The sequence below is a fragment of the Rhodamnia argentea genome, chromosome 10, assembly GCF_020921035.1.
Source record: "Rhodamnia argentea isolate NSW1041297 chromosome 10, ASM2092103v1, whole genome shotgun sequence".
NCBI lineage: Eukaryota > Viridiplantae > Streptophyta > Magnoliopsida > Myrtales > Myrtaceae > Rhodamnia > Rhodamnia argentea.
In genome coordinates this window covers 17,351,573-17,376,391 of record NC_063159.1, presented here as the reverse complement: position 1 = coordinate 17,376,391, position 24,819 = coordinate 17,351,573, and the positions used below count along the sequence as shown (strand labels likewise).

Sequence of the window (24,819 nt, the reverse complement as noted above, 5' to 3'; positions counted from 1 at the left end):
AGCTGCCACACGTTAGATTAATTATTCATCGTCGCTAACGATATTTGTGATATAAAATTGAGTCAAGTAGCCCAACAGTAAGGCAGCCGAGCATCGTGGAAATCGGCGATGGCGTCTTGGAGAGCTTGACGCCGTCCGCGAATGTCTATCAAGCAAAGATGGCTAGGCGATGAAGTGGAGATGCCATATTTCTCAAATGAGTCTGTGTTATCAGAAGAAAAGAGAGTGTGGAGAGGAGTAGAAATATATATTATATAGTGCAACTGCGAAGGAACCATGGCCTTGGGCCATAAAACACAAAGCAGATGGGTTTGGGCCTCTGCCCATTTTCACATCATGGTTAGGCCCATATAATTCAACACTAGATTGGGCCTTCGGGCCCAATAGTTACAGATGAATTTTACAGTCTCAGGGAGCCAGCGTATTTACACAGAAAGGTTAAAGCGGGAAAGCGAAAACGCACATGGACTTCAAACAGATTCACAAGCACAATCCATCCAACTTCACCAATCACTAGTCTAAACTGTAGGATAAGATGAATCCATGGCGATTCCGCATAAGCCTTCTTTGGAATCGATGTCTCTCTCCATTCTTATGTATCCTTCCTCCCCCCAACTCTCTCCCCAGGAGTTCTTCACCAGCCAATACTTAGTGCCATCCGCAGTGGTACCGTAGCCGACCGCCGTAACGCCGTGATCTAAATCAGTCCCGCAGTCACCCGTGAAGACGCCGCTGGAGTAGAACTGGAAACTACTCCCTCCGGCATCAATGGACACCGACACCGGTTGATTTGCCACGGCCTTCAACAGGGTGGCCTCGTTGTTGGCAGGCACGACTTCGTAGCCCGTGATTTTAGCCGCGTGGGAGGCTTCTTTTGCGGTCTTACAAGTTCCGTCAGTCGCATCGTAGGGATAATTAGACTCCGTAGTGACGCCTCCGTTGTTTATGATGAATTGGAAGCCATCCTCCATGAGACCACCTTCGCAACCTTGGTCCTCGCCGTTGATGTCGCAATCTACGAGTTCTTGCTCCGACAGGGAGATTAGCTTGCCGGTCTTTAGCTGGTTGATGCCCTCGGTGGCCGCCACGGTTGAGAAAGCCCAGCAACTTCCTATTCAATTAATATAGAGATAGGCACACTCACACATGCCATAAGCGTAGGGTTATTCTAAGTCATATTTTGTCTCGCGAAAAAATGAATGATTTAAAAAATATTTTTTTTAATAATGGTTGCTGGTATCGCTTATAAAAATGAAAAAGCAAAAATATGCGCAAAAATATTATTGACTAGTCATTCCAAATGTTACAAATGATCAATTTTAAGGAAATTATTTTTTAAATTATTTTTTTCGTGAATCAAATGGAGCCTAAATGCTATCAGTAAAAGTGAATTTTATGCATGACAGAAGCATCAATTTGATTTTCCTTACCACATTGTCCTTGGTCCTTGACGCCGGTGACAGCTCCTTTCTTCCTCCAGTCCAGAGAGGCAGGCACCCCGGTCACGTTCTCGTACCTGAACAAAGTTATTCCACCAGTCCTGGCGGTCCTGCCGGCCCTCTTATACCCGGTCCTAGAGGCCTTGAACTCGCCATTGGTCATGTCGGCAAATGCGTTGGCACTTAGCTTGTAGGGCTTATAGCCGGCTGCGTTGAAGGCGTCTATGAACTCCACGTTGTCCTTAAAGATCTGCAACCGCATCTCCTTCTCGGGCGCGTCCTTATAAACCTTCCCGTACTTAGCCATCCACTGCTCGTGCCTCTCAGCCATGGACAGCTCTTGCAGCTTCCGCGAGTAAGCTCCGCAAGCAAAAAGAGCAAGGGCGAAGAAGAGACTACGAATCATAGCCGAAGAAGCCATATTAAAATAGCGGATTTGATTATATGATATTTCGATGATGTACACAAGATGTGGTTCAATAGGGGTTTATATAGCGGAGCCAAGGGAAGTCGCGTCCACTGCAGCCGGAGTGCCGGGGGGGGTTGGTCTCCGAACGACATGGATGCATGAGAAACATTAAGTTCAGGGGCTGTGTTCCGTGCAAGGTGGTGCGCTTGCTGCGAAGACATGGATTTATGGAAGAAGACGAAGGAATCTTCGTGAATCTACACGTAGGAAGTGAGAATGAGACTTGTGTCTTGAAGCTTGGTGTGTGATTGGCCTGTGCTTTGGATGGTCCTTTGTGTTTCGATCGTTGCCGTCGCCATAGAAGCATAGAGGGACGGCAATTGCTGCACCGGTACATGCAAGATTCATTCTTGGCTTTTACGTGTGAAGGAGAGTTGAATTCTGAATTGGACTAGTCTGTGAATTTCCCTTGTTGCGTGCCGGAAATTTTGGAGAGAGAATTAACGATACCGAATGGGTCGATTGATCGATGATGTCATTTGAAAGTTCTTTTGTTTTTTATTCGCCCACTGTTAACCATTGAAAAGTCTTGTTCCTCGTGGGAAATAGATGGGAGAGGGACACAAATGATTCCTGAGTTTTGGCCCGACGTGTAATGTCATTTTTGGACTTTTGATTCGTTTGACCGGGATCTTTGAACTATTTTCAAATCTTCAATCCAATCCCTAGACTTTCAATCTGTTCAATCTACTCAGTCAATTTTTCATATTAAAGTCAACTAATGCTTTCGTGCTAATATTAAAAAGTTTTTGTAATTGTACTATTGCCCAACCTTTAGTATATTTTTTCATTTCTATTCATTTCCTAAAGAAGCGAAAAAAATAATGCCATCTTTTTATTACCTTTTTGGTCTTCATAAATATTTCTATAGTTCCAGTTAAGTATATTTTAACTTGTCATCTCTATAATAGGAAAAATAGGACATCACTTAGATTATATCATACTCATGTACATTTTATTTTATAGCTATGTGTTTTCACCTATAGATTCGCGTACTTATATTAATCTAAATCTCATTACCAATCTTTAAGATAGATAAACTTGTCAAGTTGTGTTTAGTTTATTCTTCATTAAATTTAGTTAAATTTGTAAAGTAAGAAATTAAAATAGCGGGGATATCAACCCAATACAACTGTAAGTGAAGTTCTACCTTTTCTATCATAGAGATCACACGCTAAAATGTACTTAAATGGAATTATCATAATGTTACTAAAGACTGAAAAGGGAACAAAGTAATAAAAAGATAGCCTATTTATTTAGAAAATGGATTTAAATGAAAAGATATATTGAAATCCGGACAATAATACAATTACAATTTTTTTTTCACTTTTTTTCATAAAAAATTGAATGACTAGATTGAACAAATTAAAAGTTTATGTACTAGATTAAACATACAATTCAAGGATCATATTGAACCAATTAAAAGTTCAATTATGATATTACACATTGGGATTAATGGACTAAGTGTATTGGTTTCCAATAATTGATAGAGTGGATTGTGCGAATTCGATTCGAGAAGACGCACTTATCATTCTACTTATCAAAATATTTGTCCGTTAAAAGACAGATCTTTCGAATAGCACTGCGATTTCTCCTAGAGAACTAAAGTGGAAGACAAACAACATAGGCTAATGAAAAAGATCACTTTCTTCCTGTTGGGTCTTGCATTGAATATATTGGAGCAATTTTTTCAATATATATATATGGAGCGAAGATAAATATTAACAAAATTGAATTTTCTTTCCCCACACTTAGTCTGGCTTATGCAATCTGTTCAGAACATGATAATTTCAAATAAGCGAATAACCTTCAGTCTAGCTATAACTTCTTATAGATTAACTGTTAAATCTGAATAAAAGATAAACGGATGAAAAATTGTATAAGGATAGAATTTCAAACTAATGTTATCAAATCACTCTAGTTTTATCACCTCACACAAGTTTGATGACACTTTAATTAATGGGGTTGTGCTCACCTGAGAGCATCTCCGAAACCGAAAACATAAGACGCATAAGTTCGAAAAATTCAATAAAAAAGGCGTTTTTTTTTAAATGAAAAGGCTAGCACGGCAAGAAAATGTAGGATCGAGTGAGGTGTTGTGTTGGCAAAACTTGGCCGATGATGATTGGTGTAATTTTTCGCAGGATATGTAATTACGAAATTTCAAACAAATTTTCATATCTCGCCGGGGCATCACCAAAATTGTTTGTATGTCCGCACTATATGTAAGATAAATAAGTTAATCACTTATGCTTTGAATTACCCATTAGGATAAGTGATAACAAGATGAAGAAATTCCATACTTATCAACTCAATTCTAAAAGTGATATATATATATATATATAGAGTTAGGTTAAGACTTTTTCTGATCGCGGTCATCTTAAAAAACTACTCGATACATCATTTGAACTTTTTGGCTATTGATAAGGATGACAGTCCACGAGTTTTAGTAAACATAAAAGGGACTTTTGCCATGTTGTCTTGGGATGGGAAGTCACAGCTAGTCTTTCGCTGCTTCGAGAGCAACCATGATCGATGATGGCAAGTGACTAGCAAGCGATCAAGGAACATGCAACACCATCTAGTGAATGCATCAATATCGACAAGCGGCCGGTCGACTGCAATGTGGTAACAGGTTTGCGCGACTAGTGCTCCTTTCTTATCTACTCATCACCATCTTCGTCCTCCACCTACGTTCACAAAAGGGACAACGACATGCCAAAATTTTGGCTAGTTAAACGTATGTAGCTCTTGTCGGGGCGAGATCTAAATCCAGTCCTTTATTAACAAGGATTGCATGGTTGAGAAAACGGCATCATCATATAGTTCGAATAGTCAACTATATGCGGAACTGTCAACTCAGACAGACGAAACTAGCATGCTATTGACCCCAAAAAGGTAGCTGATTTGTAGGTTTGTGTTTCTTCAGGAATCAAAACACATGAAGTCAAATCAGATATCGTTTTTTCCGTTAGTAGGTGTACTACAAAAGTGCAGAATGGTGTGACACGGGCCTCAGGTTATTCGCTTTTGGGGCTAAAGAACTAGTTCAGGATGGTCAAGAGTTGGCAGGGAACGGGTTTGGTATTCCATGGGGAGTTGGAAATGAGGCCTTCAAAGTGGTTTCGTTATATCTACCACCCAACTAACGCAAACCTTATAGAAGTGAAACTATTGACGAACCCAAACCAAATTGTACCTGCTGCTACTTCTTCTATACATTAACACCACCTGCAAACAGTCTTATGCTGGTGCAATTGGCACCTGAATCATCATCTTGTGAACCGAGCTTGATACTTGAATTGACTCTATTGGTTTTCTGTGCTCACTCTGCAGATAGTTGCTTTCCGGTTAATATTTTCGTGCTTAGAGATGGATATTGGCTCCACCAACATCAATAGCAGATGGAGAATTTGCACTCTTGCTAGCTTTCTTGGATTAGTCTTGTTAGTTCTTCTCCTCAAGCAGGGCCGTGACTCAGTAGACCTCTCAAATCCACGGAGCGTGGAAGTGTTGGCTGCATCCTCGTTAGACCTCTTCCCATCATCTACCAATCAATCGTCCGATTCACCCAGCTTCGAGGAAAGTAGGGAGCCGGAGCACGAGAAGCAAAACGGATGCGACATATTTGACGGGAAATGGAATTACGATCCGAAAGCGAGCCCTCTCTATAGTGGAGCTCAGTGTCCCTTTCTAAGCAATCAGGTGAGTTGCCAAAGGAACGGTAGACCCGATTCTCTGTACGAGCGATGGAGTTGGGAAGGTAACCAATGTGCTATCCCTAGGTAAGCCGAGACATCTTTACATAAAATTCTAGCACATGTAGCAAAGTAGTTCGAATTCGGCTTGTTCAAGTGACGAATTTAACAAATGACTGCAATTTTCATGTCCGACTACCATGTAAGACTGAAGTAGCTTTTGGATTTTCACTAGGAGAGTATATTACCATATCGTTGCGCAATGACCTCTCAGTGGAAGTGTAGAGATGTTCTTTTTCAGGTTCAATGGAACAGACATGCTAGCGAGGCTAAGAGGGAAGAGAGTGATCATAGTCGGGGACTCGCTTAACAGGAACCAGTGGGAATCTCTTGCTTGTCTTCTTTACTCATCCATTGCCTCATCCGATGCCCATGTTGAGGTCAGAGATGGCATGTACAAAGTCTTTCGCGCTAAGGTTAGTGGAAACAGTTCATCTACACTGGCCGTGAATATCTCGCAAACAGTTCTCCTCCATTGATGTTTTGAGGTCTTTTGAGAATTATTTTGTGGTTATGGATGATGCAACGCAACGGGTAATGTTTGCAGAACTATAATTGCTCCGTTGAATTCTATTGGAGCCCGTTTCTAGTTCGACTAGAGTTGGACCGTGCAAATGGTACCAGCATTCTTAATCTTGACAAGATCTGCGCCTCAGCCAAGAAATGGAAAGGTGCCAATATCATGATCTTCAACACCGGTCATTGGTGGAAGCAGCAACGGAAGGTCAACACGTATGGTTCGAATTCCATTCTATTTTCAGATTCATCTTTAACTGTTTCATATACTGAAAGAAATTGGTTCGATGCACAAGTAGGATCACTTTCTTGCTATAAGGCCTTTAAAACAAGACCTCGAATCATAAGTTAATACCAACAGTTATCCCGACAACTCGATTGATTGCGGCGCACTGCCTATCGTCACTTAAGAGCTTGGACAGCAGCCTGAATTACTATTTCGCAGTTGGAACTTTGTCCGGTACAAGCAGGAGCTATTTCAGAACATGGAGACAGAGCTAGCATTCGAGAAAGCCATGAAGACTTGGGGGGGTTGGATCGATAAGAACGTCAACCCAACAGAAACAAAAGTCTATTTCCGGAGTATATCGCCAGAACACCAAGGGAAGCAATGGTGTCACAACGAAACCCAGCCTATCATGGATAATTCGTACAGACAAACATTTCCACACACCATAAGAGAAGTCACAGAGAGAACCATCCAGAAAACGAGAATTCCGGTAACGTACCTGAACATCACAAAGCTGTCAGAGTATAGAAGAGATGCTCATCCGATGGTGTACACGAGCAGGGGAGGAAAGTTATTGACAGCGGAAGAGAAAAGACATCCGGAAGTTCACGCTGATTGCAGCCATTGGTGTCTCCCTGGACTGCCTGATACATGGAACCGGCTTCTGTACGCGTCCTTGGTTTTAGACAGCACCAGAGGCAGCTCTAGTTCTTCACATTCGGCAGTATGATGATTTGGATGAATCAATCAATCTTCTTTTTTCCAATTCTATTTTGTTGAAATAACAGTAGAGGCAGTAGGAAGAGGAACTAGAAGACGGGTTTCAATTGACATTACTAGAAATACCAACAATAGTCACAACAAAGGGAATGTAATCTAAGCTTCTGAAGGATTGACGTATGTTACATCTCTGTGCCCAACATAATTACACAGAATTTACTCTAGCTTTCTCATTAGCCAGTATAGGTGATATAGCTGCCGACACAGGCTGTGATTTAGACACGTGACTTTTTTGCCTTGCGAACACTCTTTGATGTGTTGCAGATGCTTCCACTGTATTTCGTAGAGGAAGTAAAACGAATAATTTCCAATTTGCGAGCACCATCTGCATTACAAGATAGTACCAAGCTAACGAGAACACCAGGCTTGCCCACCACGAGAAGTACATGGATTTTTCCTTCACCATAGAAAAACAATCTATCTTCATATGCCCAGCTCAGACGCGATGCCATCAACATATTCTAAGAGGAGCATCTTCGACTTAAATTCTCAGGGCTACCATTCCACGAGAGACATAAAGGAAAAATCCATGTAGCTCATATGCATAAACAAAGCCACACCCGGCATGATAGAGATTTGTGCAATAATAAGTCGATTATACTCTTTATCATAACACGTAGAGTAACTTTAATTTTGTCGCAGGAGAAGATTTAGCCTGCCAATATAGACATCATTTTCAGATCGACTTCAACAAGAATGGAGGCTTTACATACTACAGATATCTAATATGAGCAGGATTCTTAACATGCCTAGAGCAGCTCCCACTCAGGTTTGGAATAATCATGAGCTTGTGTTTTCTCCTCCTATAAGTTGAGAGTTGGCCTGGACATTCTTCTGCAACCTTTACCAGGTTCTGCGTCACCTCCATGCCATATAGCAAGTTGCTCATACTTGAGTATCCTTGATGACTTCTTTTTTTGAAGTAAAGGCATCTCCAACTTTTTTCTGATGGAAATGTCCTTTAAGGAAGATTCAAGCACTAAGGGAGATAAGTCGAACGAGATTACACACGGAAGGGAGAGAATAACTTATAAGATCTGTGTTTTCCTTCCCTCTGAGCAACAAAATGAATTTCATTACGACAATGCAAGATTCATCGAGTTTTCCCTCATCAATTTGATTGAAGGTTGCGGCATCTAGTTCAGTGTCAAGATCACCCATGGTGGTATTCATATTCGAGCCATTTGCCCTTCCTACAAACGAAGTTAAGCACCATTTAAAGTAGTCACACAGAGCAAATGATCATCAGCACTGCCCTATTTTTGAGCAGGTAAATCTAGATTAGAAGGGAATTGTGTACTTAAGCCCAAATCAAAATAATCTACTCTATTGAAAAGAAAACCGCTGCATGGAGCACAGGTGGCATTGACATACATACCACGCGCACACGGCACTCATACTCACATTCTCACAGCATCCTGGACTTACTACCTGGACTTGATGACCTTCAAACATGTGTATGTACATGTGTGTGTTTTTATGTGTGGAGTGCACATGAACGCACTTAGGCTACCAGTCTTGTTTCTTGTCAAATAACTTTTTTTCTTATCATCTTTCTTGACCATTCAATACCAATCTACAAGGAAAATCATCTGGCCAAAACATGAGCGTGACTTTATTACAACAACAAAATGCCTAAAGCTTTCAATATAAGTCGTATGAGAAAGAACAAGAGACAGGCAATCCTCAAAGAACAATGCAAAAAACCATTAATTGAGCTCAAGACACCAAAACACAAAAAGGGTCCATCTGGTTTAGTGGAGATGCTTAGATTGTTTTCTTTAGAACCCAGTCAGCATAACAAACAATGGTTCGACACTAAACATGGCATCTTTTTCCAAGAAATCCTTGCCAATCATTAATATAGGTAATGCACATGTCCTGAATGCCACTGAACTCATTAACTAATACCTGGAAGAGGGAACATGTATCTGCTGCAGGTACTTTCATTCATGGTATAGGAATCCATGAATCTGCCTCGGTATCTGAGGAATCAACAGAAGCATTTCAAAACCAGCGGAGAGAACTAGGTTTAATGTGTGATACAGATAATCCGTTTGATTGAAGTGGAAAAGAAAGAAAAATAACCATATGACTCGACCAATGGAACACCAGAATACGAGGGAGCTTTAAGTCGTTCTTTCGCAGGACGCCACAGATTGATCCGAGATAAGTTTGTTTAATGGTAGGCCATTACCTGAAGATTCTGGTGCACATCTACTTCTTCTTTCAATATCATTGATATGATTTTCCACGGTGTCACCCTTGTTAATTTCAATAGAACCGGAGTTTGCAATTGTGGTTTGATCATGGGCTGATTCATCATTTTTGGTCAAGAAACCTATCAACTCTGGCTAACCTGGAGCAATAACTTTTGAAGTCTCAGCAGATGGCACACTATTTACACCAGAGTTGTCATTGACAGTGATACCTGAATCAAGTACAGATTTACCATCAGTACTTCCAGAATGTAGGTCAGGAGAAGCTGTTTGCCGGGCAGAAACCCGAAAAGGTGTTTGAAAAGTGTTATCTGCACAAGAAGTTCCCCGAAAACACATATCTATGTAATTTGAAAATGAAAGAATTACACCTAATTGTAAAAGAGAGGATCTGCAAATAAATTAAGGATTGCACCTCTGCAGCTAGACATTGGAAAACCATACATATCTAATTGTAATTTCCCCCGTCCTCCCAATGAAACAACTAGGATAGATAATACTAAATCTAGGGAAACGCAACCGTGTGAATCAACTAGCTGTAATAAAATGCTCCATTGGAGAAAGGAAACATATTTAATGGACATAGGCGCTGTCTAGGACCTTGCAGATTGAATGACTTCATTGTACACGCTTATAAGACCAGCAACCTCGTTGTGCTGTCTAGGACCTTGCAAATGGTGGTCATGCCCACCTTCTATTTAGCCATCATGCAAGTTATAGAAGCAAGGGGACTTCACACCTCTGTAAGAATTCCACCGCCACATCCATTGCCTGCAATTTTCAAACATTCGAAAGGCCTGCCAGAGGACCCATCCTTCCCAAATCACGAAAAGTCAGACAAATCCGAAAAATATGGTTAGTAGGTAGTTACAAACATTTTCATTCTCCTAAGAAGAGTTATTGACAAAAGAAGAACAGACTTCAGTGCATCAGATGGAATGGAAGCCGATGCTACACAAGCGAGTTTTGCATCCTAGATATCCATAGACTGAAACGATTGCGGAAATTGCATTATTGTTGTAGTTTTGTCTAGCGCGATTGAATCCAACTAAAAATATGGTTGAAACCTCATCCCCCTTATCAGGCACGAGGCCACCATATACAGTACTTAAACCATAGGAAACAATAAATAAAACTTGATCATGCAAACAAGTTGCTAATAGCAAAGGATCACACTCAACATATGCCGATGAAGAATGGAGCGAATGAAAGCAAGTCTTGCAGGATTCATCCAGTGCAGAGGCATGAAAGGGCCTTTCAGGCTGTCAGATTCCCATCTATATCAATCAACGCAAGCTACACCTCAGCCTCATAATTTGCAAGCTCTAACATCTACGCATTTCAAAAAGACTTTGAATTTTATACAGTTCTAGCAAAATCGAAAAGCATCTTCAGCTAAGCTGTTTCAGCCGCTAAACAAAGGGAGAAAAACCCACAAATCTATTCCACTTTGCTCAGCTCAAAACACTATGTCGAATTGAGGAGAAGGAAAGCAAACGTGCCAAATCGGGAAAGCTACCATTTACAGATACGACGAACTGGCCATGTATCGGCGATGGCGGAGAACTTCACCAGCTCGGGATCTTCGGAGAAGAGCGAATGAACGAGTTGTCCGCATTGTACTCGAACTTCCCGGAGCTTCCGGAGGATTTGAGGACCTGGCCAGCTGGAAGCAGGAGGAGGATCCCCGGTCCGCGGTCGCAGGAAGAGGCCGAAAGGCGACGTCGGAGAGGAGCCTTGAAGAAGTGAACGTCAGTGACAGATTGCGAGAGCGTCCACGGAGGTTTCAGACGAGCAGAGACAGTGCGGACTCGGTTCAGGATCCTCGACGCCGCGGCGCTCTGCCACCGCACGAGCGACGCGACGATGGGCGACGGTGAGGGACGCGAGTGGCGCGAAGGTAAGTCGTCGCGTCGATGAGAGCGCAGAGGGGCGTGTGGGCCGGTGAGGTATGGGCCTCATCCAGGCCCATTAGTGTGATGGATTAACCCAATGGGTTGTTTGATGCGAGAAGGTAAGCCGTCGGCTCTACACCTAAAAATGAATGGCTACAGTATTGTTGAGGCCTTCACAAAATGCAGTACGGAGGCTGTTCCCCGACACTTTGCAACAACTTTACAATTCATGTTGCGAAATACATGAGCTACTAGGGTTGAGCAACCACACCGATTCAATTCGAAAATTGCACCAACTGGAGGGGCCGGTCCCATTTCCGATTCCAAAAACTGAGGACCGGTCTTGACTGGTTCGATCCCCGATTTTATGCCTTGAACGGACTTTGAACCGTGAAATCGATCACGGCTCTGTGCCACGGTAGCAGTGAAATTAAAGGCCGTACCTACTAAGGGGAATGGCTACAGAAGCCAATGAGAAACAAGCAACCTTCGATCATCTACAAATATGGCCGTTTTTACCCAATCAAAGGATGGAGAATTGATGTTGTTAATAATGTACTAGTCAATGCACTACCTGGCCTTTCCATATTGTCGAAAACTATATGGCTCTCTTGATGAAAACCCAAGCAAATCAAGTGGGTGCCAACATGGGAAAGGGGCGTACAACGTGGAAGTAATGAGCAGTGGTGTGACTAGATGACCAAGCTGTGAAGTGAAGGGAAAGCTTGTGCCCCTTGTGGTTTTCATCAAGAGAGCGGTACAGTCTTCATCAATATGGGCAGCAGCGTTTCTTTTCATGCAAAGAAACGCAAGAAATGTCAGATGACAAAAAGACATGAGTAGTCGGAAGCAAAATTAGCTAGCTCTATTTGGGTGACTTCTATCTTTTACTCTTGTTTTTTTTTTAAAGGTTTTCTCACATTTACAAAATTATGCTTTTGACTGTTATTTTTTTTTTTTGGTCCGATTTTTGACTGTTATTAACGTGTGCAGTTGTGCGTGATTTTTCATAATTTTTTGACACATAAACATTTTTTTTTGCTCCATGTCAAGGCATGGGAAATGTATGGCAGGTAATATTTAGTTCGGAGGTTTAAGTTGCCATCGGAATGGATGGTTTGATAAAACTGCTTAGGGTTCAACCTGTTGAAGACTGTTTGGTGAATGGGGATGTTTCTGGTTTGATAGATGAGTGTAATGTCCATGTCAGTTAGCTTTTCTCTTTGTGATCTGCGGAATAGAGCATCATAGTAATCTTGCATTTAAGCCTCTCGTGTGCAGATGTAATCGCTTGATTATATCTCCTTCTCTCAGGATTAAGTATTTGAATTTGACCTCTGGCACACACCTCCTTCCCAAGGAGGTCCTTGGGAGTTGTCCGGTTTCCCAAAGGGTGAAAGAGAGCAGAAGCGCTGCTGCAAAGAGAAGAAGACCCAAATTGGTGCTACCTCTCTCTCTCTCTCTCTCTCAAAATTTACTTAGAGAGCCTTTATTTTGATCTGGAGAGAGAGAAAGAGAGCAGTGTTGGGAGTGTGGTCACAATTTCATTCTTTCTCTCTTGGTGAACATACACAGCACAACACCTTTCTCTTCTTCTACACCCGGTACACTCCTCGGTCGTAGGTTCTTTCAGCTATCTCGCAGCAGAGGAGGCGCATACGCGGAGCCAGTACGTCCCCCAGCCTCATCTGAGTATTACATTTTTCCTTTTTCTGAAAATCTTTTTGTTTGAGCTCTTATAAATTCCTTTTTTGGTCTTTAGAACCGAAAAAAGTCTCGAGCTTTACGCAAAATTATAGCTAGCACAAGGTTGTTTTGAGGCTGTCATGAATGTGACAGGCAACAGGAGCTTCTGGTCCTGTCTTCAGTCCACCAAGCTCGGGCACTCGTAGCTCCGGTTTGAAATGTTAGCGAAGACAATCGGGCGCAAATACTCCTCTGGCTGGAAAATGCCTGACTCACTCTTGAGGATGCCCACTTATTTTTTTGGTCGACCCCAAAAAAAGAAAAGAAAAAAGAAAAGAGAGACTATACTTGTGGTGGTGGTAGTGGTGGAAGGCCAAACGTAAGGTCGGTATACTCAAGACTGAGTCTGGCATTTTCCAGCCAGAGTAGAATTCGCACCCGATTCTCGTTCCTAATGTTTCTGAGCTGCAAAGGCCTGAGCTCGGTTGACGAAAGACAGAACCAAAAGCTCCTGCTGCCTTATCACGTTCATGACAGCTTCAAGAGCACGTGGCTATCAGGTAGTTTGCCAAAAACTCGGCACTTTCTTCGTTAATGAAGACAGAAAAAAAAAAAGAGTAAAAGCTCCAATAAAAAGATTTTCAAAAGAGAACGTAATACTCGCGTCAAGTTGGGGTCGAACTTTGAACTGGTTTCACGTATGCGCCTTTGATGAGCTTCGTGTGGCCGATAAAGAACATATTAAAATCCGATGTGAACTGTCTGTCAAGTGAGTATTAGATTTCTTCAGTGTGAATCTTTCTTTTTTTTTTCTTTTGGCTCTCATGTATGTTCTTTTTTTATCTTCAACTCAGTTCGGACGGTATGCTGAAGCAATTGCCAAATGCGTCCCATGAATAATTAGAACGAAATCATCGATTTGATCGAGATGCATATGAGGTCTTAGTTCTGCATACGGTGGAGGAAGCAAAGATATTCACGTGTTTACCGTCGGAGCACTTTAACGATCGCGATATCCTTCGATCGTGGTGGAAATCGGCAAGGTCGGTGACGAAACCGAGCAGATGATCCGCGGCCTGCTGGTGGGGGCCGGCCAGAGCTTCTTCCCACTTCCCTGCCTAATTATTTGCCAAATATTCCAGTTTCCGCAAACGCCATGCCTAATTATACATACGTAATGTATGCATTGCTATTATATTACCGAGTTTTTATGTGTCTCGCCCCTACACCAATCCCCACGTAGTGGGAGTCTGTGGGAGTCTATGCATTGTTCTGGTAAAGCTAGTTTTTACAGGAGGTAAAAGTAAAGAGTAAAAAACTTTGTTTAATCCGATGTAGCATGCAACGCGACAACAAGAAAATCTTTCGTTTCCCTCATCTTGAACCATTGAACATCGTCTGGCATTATGACTAATCAATCCCCGCGCTCCTCCAAGTCTTCAACTGATATCAGGGACATGAACTGGCGAGAAAGGATAATTCCTTCGGAAGAAAACGGAAACTGTCTCATCATTTGAATTGCGCATATTTTTTTGCAACTAAGAAAGCTAATCTTTCGTACGACTTTCATGACTCCATCCAATGCCACATCACCGAGGAATCAAAATGTCCATGCTCGAATACAACGACAAAAAAATTAATATAGGTTTAATGAGAAAAATGACTTTCATTCTCCTGGTTCTCTTGCATTGAAAATAGTATCGGAGAAAAGATGAAAATTAACAAAATGAAAGTTCCTTCCTCTAGCTCATGAAATCTGTTCAGAACAGTAATAATAATTTCAAATTAGAAGTTCAAACTATTGTTATCGAATCACTATAGTTGTATCACCTCAAACAATACACAAATTTTGCACAAAAAAGTATTAATTAATGGTGTTGCGCTCACCGGAGAGCATCTCCAAAACCACAAACATTAGATGGACATATCATTTTTTTGTCTGTCCTCTCTCGCTCTCTTAGACTTTTACTCTCTTTGCAGAGCAGAGAAGTCGAACTTTGCCCATGTAATACTTGCGTCCCCACCCCCCAATTCGGTTAGGGCAATAAGAAAATGAAGGATCGGATGTGTAGGACATATATTTGCAACACTTGGCCGCTGATGCTTGGCGCCCTAAGAGACCTTAAAAGTAATCCATTCCACAGACCAAAACCAAAAAGATGACAACCGGAATAAAACAAGTCATTAAGCTGATTAAAATCAGCTAGGGATACAGGAATTCTTCAAGCTAAAAGAAATAGAGGAAAAAAGAAAAAAGGAAAGAGACGATAAACAAAAGTTATTTGCTTAGAAGGAGGGAAAAAAAAGGCACGACTACTCTAGAAGTGGAAAATCAGGCCGGTCTGTTGGGGGATGAATCCGGCACGCTCCAGCTGGAGGCGCATCCTCTCTTCCGATTTCCTGGTCAACATCCTCAATTACCACGAGGCCCATTCGTCCGCGGTCGACAAAGTGCGTCAGCATTAACGCTACCAACGCCTCCACTTGATCCACCGAAGCAAGCACCAACACTTGGTGCAACTTAATCTGATCAATGACCTCGTCGAGATCGATTATGGCGACGTCAAGTCAAGTGCTTCTTCGTATTGCTGACGTTGATCGTCGCTTGGGACAATACTAACCATACGTTCGCTCGTTTCACAACAATGAATATCTTTCACCGCAATTCGTCCTTCGATTTTTATTAAGAGGCTTCTGTGGCTCAATTCTCGAGGAGGTTTCTGGTGGAGAACGAGGGACAACACAGATGTGTGGAAAGGTGTGGAAATGGATTGAAAATGAATGAATCGACAATGGATTTAAGATCAACAAAGGTCTGAATTACATTACAATACTCCTAGGAAAGCAATAGATGACTGGAAATGAACTGAGTTGCTGAAAGTGAAAGTGCAGGAAGCATAAAGTGCGACAAAAGCTAAATTGCACAAAAGGTTAAGTGTTTTTGCATGTGTTGTTGGTCTGCCTTCTTCCTCTCCTCTTCTGGATACTTGTATCTTCCCCCATTTCGTAACTGCCATGTCGGTTATCCTCTTGTTTTCAAATATTGAAGTTTGGCGCCTTCAATTACTTTCCTTTTGCCCACGTTTTGTCCGCCAAAACTTGATCTTCAACTACTAGGACGATTTCAAATTTGAACCATTTCAAGTAGCTCCCCATGATCTGCTCGTGCCCATCACTTCCTCTTTTTGCTCATAATTGCCCTCTCATCGTGGCTAACTTGGCTAGCTCACGATCCAACATATGCTTGTTCCCTTCAATTACTGGCTCTGGTGACTTTCTGTACGTTCATGAATCATGCATAACCTACCGAACTTCGGGACTTAATGGCCTTGTTCCCCCACTTCCCGAATATCGAGTCCAGCATTCTTGTGATTTTCGACATGTCGCAGTCGACTTATCAAACTTCAAGAAGTGGTTTGTTATTCCCAATTTACCGAATTCGAGACATAGTGACATTGACGCCCGCTAGGTATTTGTGCTCGTTTATTATTTTGGTGTCAACAGATGCCTCATTTTAAAAGAATTGAAAGAATTTTAATTCTTTTAAATGCCAGATATGAAAAGTCACTTACTTTTTGCCTTAACCGTCATTTTGCTGCCTCGTTTCACGCACTTGCCTTTTCAACCCTTTTTCAAATCAGTCTGACATATGTACAGTTGTCCCCACACAATTAGAACTCTCGCCTTCAGACTTGCTTTTTCGAAACTCATCTTCCTCGTTGCTCCTTCGCCCTTTTGCCTTCTCGACTCCATGTGACCTTGCTTCGTATTTGTCCAACCTCCATGGCTCCCAAGGCTCAATCTCCTTCCTTTTCCATGTCCAATGCCCTTGGTCAGTACCACCTATTCAAGGATTCTGACAATTTCAACGATGAGCGTCATCTATTCTCGGTGCAAAAACACTCATGAAGGCTTTTACATTTTGGGCCCTGCGGTTTATAATCATTATTTCATTCCTGAGAGACTCTCCAGCTTCTTCCCACGCGACCAAATTGGGGTACTCCCGATCCATGAATCTTCCATTCTAGCTTATAACTAGCATTCTCGCCCTTCTCGTCTTAGGACTTTTTCCAAATAAACCTGACGTTCTATATCACACCACATCAATCACGACTCGCAACCATGTGATTTCATGTACAAAATCCACAAGATGCGATTAACAAAGAGTACGGATTGTGAATAAACGTCATTCTTCGCGTCGGATGGCGCAGTTAATTGTGCATGTCGGCATGGTGAGCCATGTAAGGTGAGGCGCGACGATGCAACAATTGATTAGCTGAGTATAGCTTTTGGTAATGCGTATGGTCCCAGTTAGAGAATTTACATCCACGCGACAGAAAAAAACAAAGAAAAATGAAAAAAGTAAGGGGAACAACTTTTTCTCTAGTGGGTTTAACCGACTCTAATCTTCGAAAGGCATAGGAAGGATTAAGGGGGCGAAAATGGAGGAAGCAAAGGTGCCAATTTCTACTTAACAGGACATAAATACATTCCACGTCTATCGATCACGTCAAGTCCTCACTTGATTAACCTTGTAGACAAATCCGCACGAAGAGATGCTATTAAGATCTAATCCGCTTGATTCCAACTATTGCGATGGGCTCCATCCACACCTAATGAAACTAAGCGAGGTCCGAATGGAGATCGATGGCCTTTAACGCGAGTTTGGCAAGATGCATATTTGGTTACGGTTCACATAAATTCCCAACGTATATTACAAAATTATGTTGAGAAAAATCCTGAGTGATTTTGAAGTTGTCAAAATAATCCATGTATTCTTGGTTTTGAGATAATGCAGTGAAATGCTTGTTTTGAGATTGTCCTTTGGTGCAGGGATGCACATGATTGAATATGTCAAAAATATGGCTCAAATGTGATTCGAGGGACTCGGAGTGCTATGTGGAGCTCGGATGTTGAGCGGGAATAGCCCAGACGTTGAAATGATGCTCAAGCTCGAGATAAGTGTTACGAGTAACTAAACCTTCAAAAGAAACTCAAAAGATGATTTGATTGATATATTACATCATCGCAACGGTTAAGAATCGAGCTGGATCATTCTTAAAGATTCTCGGGGATAGTAATCAATCAAGGACGTGGATCAAAGGAGACAAGCGTAACTTTCCAATTATAGAAATCCATCTATGGAAACCCATTATCGTAATTGTATGAGTGATTTGATCCAATGTGGAAGACTTTTCTTTGGCGACCATTAACGGCTAAGAGATCTTCTTTTGGGATACAATCTCGTCCAAATGGATAGTTTTGAATAGCAATCCTCTGGAGGCCTTGCAATGGATAGTTGGAGGTGGAGGAGTATAAAAAGATATCTCAAAGTTGAAGAGAAAAAAGGTTAGCATTAAGAGCGAATAGTGTTCTAAATTTCAAGATCGAGAGAGCTTCAATTCTTTTTTTTTTTTTTCCTTGATCTATACACTGTAATTGTAAAGAGGTGTATAAGAGAGTGTTGAGCATTAAGTGTGGAGTCCCGCATCTCAAGGGAGATCACTAAGCTGTAACTTCCGATCGGTTCACTAGTAGAATCCAGCCGATTAGTCGCTAATAGAAGGAGTAGACGTAGGCCTCAACAAAGCCGAACCACTATAAACCCTCTATGCGGTTTTCTCTATCCCTTACTACGATTTGATTATACATTTTTTATAGTGAAATCGCATACTCAGCGCACATTGCGCTATCACTTGTGTTTATCAATCGTGGGTTAAGCTGCAAACTTGTTTGATCTTAAATTCCGCATTAAATTCTGAAAATTGCTCTATAATCACCTATTCATCCACCTCTAAGTGACAACGCTAGCCACAACAATTGGTATTGGAGTCTGGTGCTTATATTTTTGTTGAAGTATTTTACTTCTGAGCTAACGATCTTTACGGCTAGCAATTTCTCTTCCACTTGGATTGAAGGTGGAAGCAACAACAGGCCATCATACTTGAAAGTGAAAGAGCACAGTAACTAACTCAAGGCTCACATCAGATGCCAGGATCCCTAGATTTGGGATGTTGTACAAAGAGGAGTGAATCCCACTACAAGAGTTACAAGCGGATCAAATGCGGGGGATGATGACAACACTGCCCCAACCGCCACTCTATTTGCTATTGAGATAGCAAAGAGAGATGTTATGGATGCTAAGGCTATTTACTCATTTTGTGGTGCATTATCTCCTACCGAATATAAACGTATTGCAGATTGTTCCTCGTCAAAAAAGATTTAAGACAAGCTCTATGTCACTTATAAATGAACAAATAAAGTCAAGGAGACCAAAGTCAATTTTCTTCTCGGCCAGTATGAACATTCAAAATGAAGCCCGGTGAAACAATCAAAGAAATGTTTGACAGATTCACCGAAATAGTGAATGGTCTCTTTTACCATGGGCAACCTGTTTCTGGACCGATTCTAGTGAACAAACTATTAAGAGCACTCACAAAGGAATGGGGCAATGTGAAAACTTCCATTCGAGACTCAAAGAATATCACCACTGTCAATGGATGAACTCGTTTGAACTCTTCAGTCCTATGAGGATGAAAGAAACAATGAGGAAGGCGTGTGAAACATCGTGCGGATAAAGAAAATTTAATATTCGAAGACGTGTTTCCTCCTTAATGCTCAAAATCCTCTTCCATAGAGTTATATGAAACAGTAAAATAAGAGCCCGGCATTATTCAACACTCTCGGTAGATATTGCGGTTTGTAATAATGTCTAACATAAAAAAAAAAAAATCGCAGACGCACATAGTGGCCGCACCAATTAATTTCAATGGTCAGCAACCATGATGATCTCGATAATTCTAACATAACAACTACGTATTTAGAGAAAAAAAGCTCTTCATTATCTCTGTATCACATAAGTTGTTGGTGAATCCTTCTTTGATGACAAAAACGAGTTCCATGACATAAAAGAGACACAATAATACTTCTTTCGTATTGTTTTACTATTTCTTACACATCTAGAATGACGCGGGAGAAATGGGCGAGTAATGGGCAGTTGCGTGACTAAACATGACCCAAACGAGTTCCATGACATAAAGAGACACAATAATACAAAAGATTGCTTTCGAATCTCCTTAGAGAGTTTGTAAATGCACCTCTCAATTTGTTAACCTGCATAGAATTAGTGTTCATAACTTAATGAATTTGTTATTTAGGTGACTCTGAAAACGTAAGGAATCGATATAGATTTAATTTGTCCTCACAGCGGGAGTGAAACTTATGTTTATGTGATCATTCCTATCAACTGCTTCCTACGCGAATAATTTTTTTCGAACAAGGCAATGAAATTATAATATGCATTGCCAATGCAAGAAACGCAGAAAAGATTCTTATACTTACAGGCAATTGTTGAACAGCTTTAGGGAGATCGTGAAGATACTTGATGGCCGTCATTGATGTAGCCGACGTCGCTTCGTAGCCTGAACATAAGACGGTAATGATCTGGTCGAATATCTCATCGTCGTTAATATTGTATCGCGATTCATCATTCATAAGGTGATATAACATGTCGTCGTGACTCATGAGATGCCGAGAAGCTCTTCTTTCATTCACAATTTGTTTGATTGGAAAATTATCAAAAAATTTTGTCAATTCAATCATAAATCCCCCTTTTTCCTTACCAATTTAGTGTTAAACCTTTTGCATATGTGTCAGTTCAATCCATTCATCCATGAACTTGTTTATACATTTTCTACATCGTGCAGATGAAAACAAAAAGAAGAAATAACAATGTCGTCATCTTTACAGCTCGATAATGTCTATGGACGAATTATCACTTCACCATACAAATGGTAATTATTTAGTCCTTGTCCAACTAAGTAAAGGAGTCATGTTATCCTTCAACCCACAATAGTCAAGTCTTATATATCACTATGCTGACTTACAAAGGTAATTACAGTAATTTTCCTTAACGCCAACTCAAAAGCCCAAAGTAATCTCCTAACCTAAACTCTATAATACATGCGTTGCAATTTTTTTTGGCACAACAAAGCATACTCACTAGTACTTTTGGAGCAACACAAAATTTACACTTCATCCAGGGTCAAATCTACGGCCATAGATCATCATGCGGGCTCGCAATTAATGAAATAAAACACCCAGGGTAATTCAAAATGAGTTTGCAAGAAGCATGCGCCATGCAATTATTCTCATTTTTTTTATTTTAACTTTTCATATGAAATAAACCAAATTATCTGCGATGCATGATATTAATCCGGAATGCAATGACATGCAGTCTGTCCTAATATGAATGCATATGATATGGAAATGACATGGAAAGTGTACTAGCTTAATATGGCATAAGTTTAATGAACTACATGACTAATCCTAAATGAAATGCACTAGAAGAGAATGAAGCTAGCAGAAAATTGGGGAGAAAGGAAAAGAAACATACCCAACGGAGGATGCCCTCAGCAGCAATAATAGCAGCTGCACATGTTCTAATAGAAGGATTGCCAATCGCAATCTCTGTAGCTCCCCAAAGGAATAGTCAATGCAGAGAGCAACTTTCAAACGTCAGCAGCATCTGCTACAAAACGCCTTTCAGTAAAATGAAAGGATGTCCATTTAGCACACATGACTAGTGAGATTGGATAGTGCCGCGGTAACCAGAAAATTCGTTCCATGATCGATAAAAGATCGCTATTAAACAATAAAGAAAAAGATCTCCGAAAGGAATTAGCGTGTGAAGTGGACAGAGAAGAGGCACCTCCGAAAAAGATCACTGAATCAACTCCCTTTGTTCAGCAACAAGCTTCGCTGTGTGTCAGGATTAATCAAACGAACTTTCAGTTTATGTGTTTTGACTGACCTAAGAGTATGAATGCATAACTTTCTCTATCATTATCCTTCTTTTTCCAGCCCTTTGTAAAGGAAAAAATCGAAGAGATATACGTTTAGAACATTTCAATTGCTGATCTACTGCCGTCAAGAATTTAGCCCGAAATTCACAAGAAATCAACGTCCAAATGGTACACCCCTTACGGGTAACCACCTCCTAAACGACTGTATATGAACCATACACGTCCTTTTGGTTCATTTTCTGTCTAAACCACTTTGCACAGCTGTTACATGAGGACTGGCAGGCTATTGTCACGGGCCGGTTCTATCTTGCGTCCCCCCCCGACGCCGTGCGGCACTCAAGACACGCTCTCGAGTCAGCCTCAACACAACCGCCGCTCACCCACGCTCAACTCACGCACACACACGAGCACCAAACGAGAGAGAGAGTGAGGAGAAGCTTTTCTCATTCAAAAATCAGAGTATGTATTATAAGGGGTTCATGCCCCATTTATACATAGAAGGGTCGGCCACAATGGCCCCCACGAATCAATCAAAAAGTCTAATCCCATCTACTGTTCGCCGGTCACTGTTCATGCCGGTCACTGTTCATGTCGGCCGCATCAGTCCGGTCATCACCCAGGTCGACCATCTTAATCCATGTCACCTGCCAACTCCACTAGCCCACATCAGCTCAGCCACCAACTCACACCAACCGGTCGGATCACGTGGGTCGGTGGGCCCCAGGCAAGTCCACGTCGGTCGCCGGCCGATCCGCCTAGCCGCCCGAGTCGAACGGTGGTCGGTCGGCGATCGAGCGCCGGTCGAGCGCCCGGTCGACCGTCGGTCGATCCCGCATCGGCCCCCGGTCGTTCATGGGATCGAGCGTCACGATCCGTGGATCGATCGTCCGGCCGTTCGTGGCCCAGGGATCGATCCGCGGATCGATCGCTCGATCGATCATCCGCTCGCCCGCCCGGCTCGGCCCATGTATCGTTCCCGATGATCCTTTGGGTCGCTCGAGAGTCGGTCGTCCCGGCCGCCCGCTGATCGAGCCGCTCGATCCGTGGATCGATCGCCCGGCCGTCCAGTATGGCCCGGGGATTGATCCGCGGATCGATCACTCGATCGCCCGCTCGGTCGCCCTGCATGATCCGCGGGTCGATCCCCTTATCGTGCGGGGTCGTCCTCCGCTCGGCCACCCGGCCGCCTTGCACGATCCGCGGGTCGATCACCCGGTCGTGCGGGATCACTCATGGATCGACCGCCCGCCTGCTTTGCACGATCCGCGGGTCGATCGCCCGGTCGTGCGGGGTTGCCCAAGGGTCGGCCACCCGTCCGCCCCGCACGATCCACGGGTTGATCACCCGGTCGTGCGGGGTTGTCCAAGGATCGGCCAGCCGGCCGTCCCGCCCGATCCGCCGGTCGTGCATTCTCGATCACGGGTCGATCCGCTGGTTGTCCCGGATCATAGCATCGGTCACTCTTGGCTTCTCTTAGGCACGTTTCCTCATGATCCAGGGATCGATCGGTCGGTCGATCCGAGGGATGGATCGCGGTCGAATTTTCATCAAAATTGAACGGACCGTGATACTATCATGTCATTATTATACTACAGCTGCATGGGAGCCGAAGAAAGAATTAAAACCACACCTACCTGGAAACATTGCAAAAAGTAAGCGTCAGTCTCTGCCCAAGTCCCTTATTAAAGCTATATCACATCCACCATCCCAATGTTATACTCACATTTAGCCCTGCAAAAAGTAGGCATCTGTCTCTGCCCAAGTACCTTATTTAAGCTATACAACTCCTAACATCCCAATGTTATTCTCACATCTAGCCCAGTGTTCTTTGTACTGTCACTTTTGGAGTTCTGAATTTTATACTCCACACGCAAATCAAACTCTTATTTACAAAGGTTTAGTGTCCTGCTAAGCGAATAGTAGAGATAAGAACAAGATGAGTGATAACTTTCTCCGGCGCTTAACTTTTTTCTACTCGAGTGTCACATTGGACCAAAATCGATCATTTAAGTGACATTTTTAGCAAATCGTCTTACGTGGTTTCTTTTATTTTACTTTTGATTCCGACATGGATTTTTTTCCTTTGCCTTATTTTCCTTTGCTTTTTCTCAATGCTGACGAGGGTCACCGGCAACCATCGTCGACCACGAAGGTCTCGCCCTCGACTAGCGAGGCAAATTGCCAATGGTACTTAAGTGATTTATTTTCCAAATTTATGTTACTTAAGTGAGCAAAAAAAAAGGTTAAACTAACTTATCCATGAAGGAACCGAAATAAGAGCATGAAGAAGCGGACAACGGTGGTCGAGAGGGTGGCATATCCTTTCAGCATCATTGGTGTCTACGGTGGTGAAGGACGTAAAACTTTCATGTCAAATAATAAAGGAGTCAGTGTATATCTCTACTTGAATTATTTTGCTAAGAGCTAGTAACTGGTGATGCCGACATTTTCCGAATACTATACACCGGTGACCTGTTTTAGCATTTGTTTCATACGTAATTTACATCGGGTTCATATCTTAAGTCTCATACTAAACAACTCGACTCCATCAAATTTGTTCGCTTTTCGGATAAATAAATAGCTCAAAAGATGTTTGCATTGAAAATAAACACACTATATTGGATAGTTGGGCCACTATGACCCAAAAGTACAAAAGAAAAAAAAAAGATGGAGACTATACTTCTGGTTGTCATGGCAAGGGGAAGGTAACGGTGGTTGCCTTAAGAGTCGGCCCGGTAGCTTCCAAACGCCCGATTATATTCATTTTGGTCCGGGCGTTAACATTCGATCCGATCTGCACGCGTCTCGGGCGACGAGGACCTCGCATGATACGCGACATCATTGATACAAATGCCTTGGCTTCGGATACAATATCCAAGACTAAAATAGTATGGTCTTGAATTTCCTCCACGGTATCATAGAGATCACACCTTATGTTTTCGCGTGCATCATCAAAGGCAAGATGTTACGTGTTTCTGAAGGAAATACATATATCAACCTCAATTCTTAAGCTAAAAAAACAAA

General features: G+C 42.1%; 2 protein-coding genes across 2 annotated transcripts; one reads left to right on the top strand and one right to left on the bottom strand.

The window, feature by feature from the left end:
- Positions 1 to 390: 390 nt before the first annotated feature.
- Positions 391 to 1,860, bottom strand: LOC115732971 (senescence-specific cysteine protease SAG39-like). Its single transcript, XM_030663654.2, has 2 exons — positions 1,431 to 1,860; positions 391 to 1,111 (listed from the first exon to the last, which is right to left on the bottom strand). The coding sequence occupies exons 1-2, from the start codon at positions 1,858 to 1,860 to the stop codon at positions 519 to 521; spliced, it is 1,023 nt and encodes a 340-aa protein (XP_030519514.1). The 3' UTR covers positions 391 to 518.
- A 3,288-nt stretch (positions 1,861 to 5,148) lies between these two features.
- Positions 5,149 to 7,709, top strand: LOC115732961 (xylan O-acetyltransferase 1-like). The gene is made up of 4 exons (XM_048271073.1): positions 5,149 to 5,693; positions 5,908 to 6,082; positions 6,214 to 6,398; positions 6,628 to 7,709. The coding sequence occupies exons 1-4, from the start codon at positions 5,281 to 5,283 to the stop codon at positions 7,139 to 7,141; spliced, it is 1,287 nt and encodes a 428-aa protein (XP_048127030.1). The 5' UTR covers positions 5,149 to 5,280; the 3' UTR covers positions 7,142 to 7,709.
- The last annotated feature ends 17,110 nt before the right edge of the window (positions 7,710 to 24,819 follow it).